General features: G+C 34.2%; 1 protein-coding gene across 1 annotated transcript; it reads left to right on the forward strand.

Annotated features, from left to right (window-relative positions):
• The first annotated feature begins 6 nt into the window (after window positions 1–6).
• On the forward strand, window positions 7–1,867 carry LOC113232005 (facilitated trehalose transporter Tret1-like). The gene is made up of 5 exons (XM_026466626.1): window positions 7–68; window positions 363–495; window positions 787–1,004; window positions 1,221–1,415; window positions 1,586–1,867. Exons 1-5 carry the CDS (start codon window positions 12–14, stop codon window positions 1,820–1,822), a joined length of 840 nt encoding a protein of 279 aa, XP_026322411.1. The 5' UTR covers window positions 7–11; the 3' UTR covers window positions 1,823–1,867.
• Window positions 1,868–4,449: the final 2,582 nt, after the last annotated feature.

A 4,449-nucleotide genomic window follows, 5' to 3' on the forward strand; every position in this document is an offset into this window, starting at 1 on the left:
TTACATTCCTAATGTTGTTAAAAGCACCCGAATCGCCTGCGTATCTTCTTAAGATTGGCAAAGTAAACGTAAGTACCTTATGGTTTTGTATCAAATCAAAATTTGTATTAATTATGAATCACTGTGAGTGTGTGACCTGCGCAGTTAATTTTTCTTGAAATATTCATTTTTAATCTCGCATGTAATTAAATACCTACTCGTGTATAGTTTGAGTTGTTATCTGTAACTATGCAACATTTTATTTGCTTGTCAACAGTTTTTATCTAGAATAATATATATTTTGTTCAAAATTATTTACATAAGTTTCATCATACTCATGCAACAACACCTTCAATTATACGTACGCGATATCTATTTCATAGGAAGCCACATCAGCAATAGCATTTCTTCGAGGCCTGAACGCAGGCAATGAGCTTGTAATAAAAGAAATCGAAAATATGAAAAATGAGGATCTTTACATCAAATCACTGCCCAATGTTAACTTCTTTAGCATATGTAAGTAGATGAGGAACGATATAAACGCCATTATGATAAACGTAGCGCCATGTAGATTATCGAATATCGAATTAGAGGTAAAAAAATAATACGTAAAAAAACTATAATATCATGGAACACATACCAAACAATTCTTAGATAATTTAAAAGTAAACTCTATAAGGTAACCGGACAGTACTCCATTAACCTATTTAACTATTTTCAGGTTTTAGTTTATCTGTGAAAAAATTCGTTTGTGTTGTTTATGTACGTTTAATTCGACTGTGTTTTAGATAAGATCATTGGTTTCAGTTAAAAACAGCGTTTGGCGTCGAAGTTTTCTCATAATTATGTCACTGATGACCATGCACGCCTGCAACGGAAGCTTCGCTATAATCATTTTCGCGTCTCCGATCCTTACAGATTCTGGAAGCAATGTTAACCCAGAACTGCAAAGCATCAGCTTTCCTTTCATTAGTACTGTTGCAGTCTTTATTTCTATGGGCTGTGTTGAACGCTTTGGTAGAAAGGTAACTGGAACTCTTAATAAATTGATTAGGTGGAACCCTTTTACACTCATCATGGTTGTCTAATAAACAAAAGATACTATGGCTATCTAAAGTCCCTGACCCTTTTTGTAAGTTGACACACAGAAGGTTCTGTTCTACGTCTCCGCTAAATCAAATGATATTCCATATTAGATATGTTAACGATCTCTGAAATGTATTTATCATCCCTGTTTACAGCCACTCTTAGGTACCTGTTTCGCCCTGATAGCAGCTGCAATGATGTGCGTCGGGACCGTAGTACTGATTCAGCATTTTGGCGGCACTGTCCCATTTTGGATACCTTTAATTGCAATGATAATTGCTGTAGCAGGGTACGCCGCTGGACCCTCGCCTGTACCATTCATCGTATTATCTGAAATGTTTAACTTTCAGGTAAATTCAATAAAATATTTTTTTGTTTATTACAAATAAAAATTATGCAAGACAATGTCTTAATTCATTATAATAGAGATTAAAATGAATCTAGGAATTTACTATGCTAATTCGTTCATTCATTTCTTTAAACTCATGAATCTAAATAAAACAAATGATTTTTGTTTCAGATTCGAGCAAAACTGATGGGTTGCATTGTCTGCTACACGTGGCTCATGAATTTTATACAACTATTTATTTTCGCGCCAATCTCCAATGGATTAGGTCTCTATGCTACGTTTTACTTATATGCTGGAATGAATATCTTAGCTATATTCATATCTTTGGTAGTTCTACCGGAAACTAAAGGGAAATCTGTTGAGGAAATTGAAGATATTCTGAAAAATAAATACAAATTAACAGACTAAGCAATGAAAGGATGCAATTATTTCCGTACTTACCTAGCAAAATTTTGTTTCGTTATCTCGCTGCAAAATCTTAAATAGTTAATGAAAAAGATATGTAAAGTATGCACATTTTCCTTTCCTACTTTTATTTTGGAAATGCAAAAAATATGATTTATGTTTAAAAGGCAAAACAGTTGGCAATAAGGGGTCTAATTACACTGTTCAAAATTAGTAGAACAAACTTTAGATGTGGCGTGTCTACGTAGAGCAAACAATTTACTCGACATTTTTGCAATAGTGTCTTAATGTTTCTTGGAAACGTAACGCTTACTTCTGATATTTTAGGGTAAGAGTACTGTGTATACATATAAATAGTTATTTGTTATACAAGGCTGCAAAGTTATTGTTTGACGCGAGTGCTTGTATTAAAACCTGAGCAAGCGAAGGATGCTAAGATGACCCACGAGTGAAGCGTTCAAAATGTTTGTTTTTTGCGAGTGGTTATAAAAAACAGAATCCAAAACATAGCGAGTCCTGTCAGAACGACGGAATTTTGTTTGTGTTCGATCTTTGTATTATTAATTATAACAAACTACTTAGTGGAGTGGTTTCACAAATAATTACAACATTTTTATAAAAAAACGGCTTCAAAGTTCGTGGAGTTACATCTATTTGCCAAGTTTTTTTAAAATCAGTTACCGGAATCATTAAGATCGGTTCACAAATGCCGGAGTAATAGCGTAACATACAAGGAAAAAAAATATAATCAAATGGAGAGCCTTTTTTTGAAGTCGGTTAAAAATGAAGCTATATTACGAAGTGACATTTCGGATGTATTGCAACGTTATGTTATGAGTAATATTCCTCAATTTGGAAAGTAAAACTTTTAATGCTTATCCAAGAGTCGTAGAACAAAAACTTTTGATATCTTTTTTTTAAGCACACTCTCAACATAGGAAAACCTTGTGTCGCGGGTGCCATGGACACACATATAGACAACCACAAATTGCACCCAAACTCACGAGAGAAACAAATTTAGGCTATACAGATATTTCGCGCGGCCGGGGAATCGAACCTGGGACCTCTGCATGGCAGTCCGGCATGGTGACCGTTCGGCCACGGAGGCAGTTATATCTCCAACAAGCTCCTCAATTTTGGACGCTAACTTCATAGACATATTTTAAAAGAAATGCGTATTCCAGTGTACATTTTAAATATACCATATGCATCAAATTATGTAGTTCGTGCAAAACGAAGTAATAGAACTTAATACATTCAACAATTGATTTTTATTCAACTCTAAAGTAAATCTTTTGTGTTCGTGTTAACGAAAAGCTAAGACTCACCAAGTGCAGTTATTTATAAAAAAGGATCATTCTGATAACATTCGAGAGCGTATAACACGTGTCTCTAATAATAAATGTCAGATCATTTACAGCAGTTACCTGATTTTGAATAAAATAACCTTTAATGCCTGAGTAACAAACGTAAAAACTAGCCTGAAGTCAGTCAGTCAGTCAATTCTGATCTTCAGAAATAAAAATTGCTATGAATAGCTACAAAAAATTAACGATTTCAATTATTATTTTTCGTTTTTAAATTTTGTTTTTTTTGGCTGGCTTTCAAGTTAGACTAAATAATATCAAGTGACGGGACGAACAAGTCGTGCGTCTGATGATAATCTACACGCCGGTCCATAGCAATTGCAGTGCCAATTAGAGCTTTAACTCGCAAGATCTGAGGGGCAATACCACTACGCCCGTCACCCTGAGACATAAGTTGACAAGTCTCATGTACCAGTAATTTCACCAGCAACCTTTCCCTTCAAAACCGGAACACAGTAATGTTAGACATTACTTCCCTGGACGAACTCTTTCACAAGGAGCTTTACTGCTACTATATACATAAATATATATAATAAATTATAACACAATGAATATCTTGTTGATTTGGTATTTAATGTATGATCCGTTTGTACCAAAACTTATGCATCAGAGCTGTGAAAAATTTAATGAAAAAATGGAAAATTTAATGGAAAGTTTTAATATACATTATTATAAAGGAATACTCGTATATACATTATAACCCTGTGTAAGACCAGTTAAGATTATTCAAAACCAATAAAGTTATTATGTTAAAAATAACCGTGCTGATATGTAGGTAAGTATGCAACGAATGAAAACTCTCAAAAAAGAAATTGCTGCGGAATCAGAACAGATTTCAACACAAAAGTCCGTTGTGTAATTTTCTATATATATTAAGACCATATTGTATTGACTTGACAAATGTTATCAGTATATCTATAAAAAAAACAGCAAACACCGAAAATCTAAATTATCCATATGAAGATGTATGTCAGGATCGTTGCCAGGGGTAGTCTGTTGTCTCTGCCCATCTCGATGGGCAAATGGTGTATAGTATGTATGTATTATGAAAAAACCAATTTTCGAAAAACAAAAACACTACTACGTATATAAACGATCCAAAAGCGATAATGCAACTGACACTTCTCCAAACGAGACCGGACAATCTATACGTCTCATTGACACCTAGGGCATTGTTGATTACTGAACCGTAATGGCAAGGAATCTTGATGATGGGCAGCTAACCTCGCTAGTGGAAACCACTCAGGCATTTTGTACGGGAAA

The sequence above is a fragment of the Hyposmocoma kahamanoa genome, unplaced genomic scaffold, assembly GCF_003589595.1.
Source record: "Hyposmocoma kahamanoa isolate Upper Pololo Valley unplaced genomic scaffold, ASM358959v1 66, whole genome shotgun sequence".
NCBI classification, from domain to species: Eukaryota; Metazoa; Arthropoda; class Insecta; order Lepidoptera; family Cosmopterigidae; genus Hyposmocoma; species Hyposmocoma kahamanoa.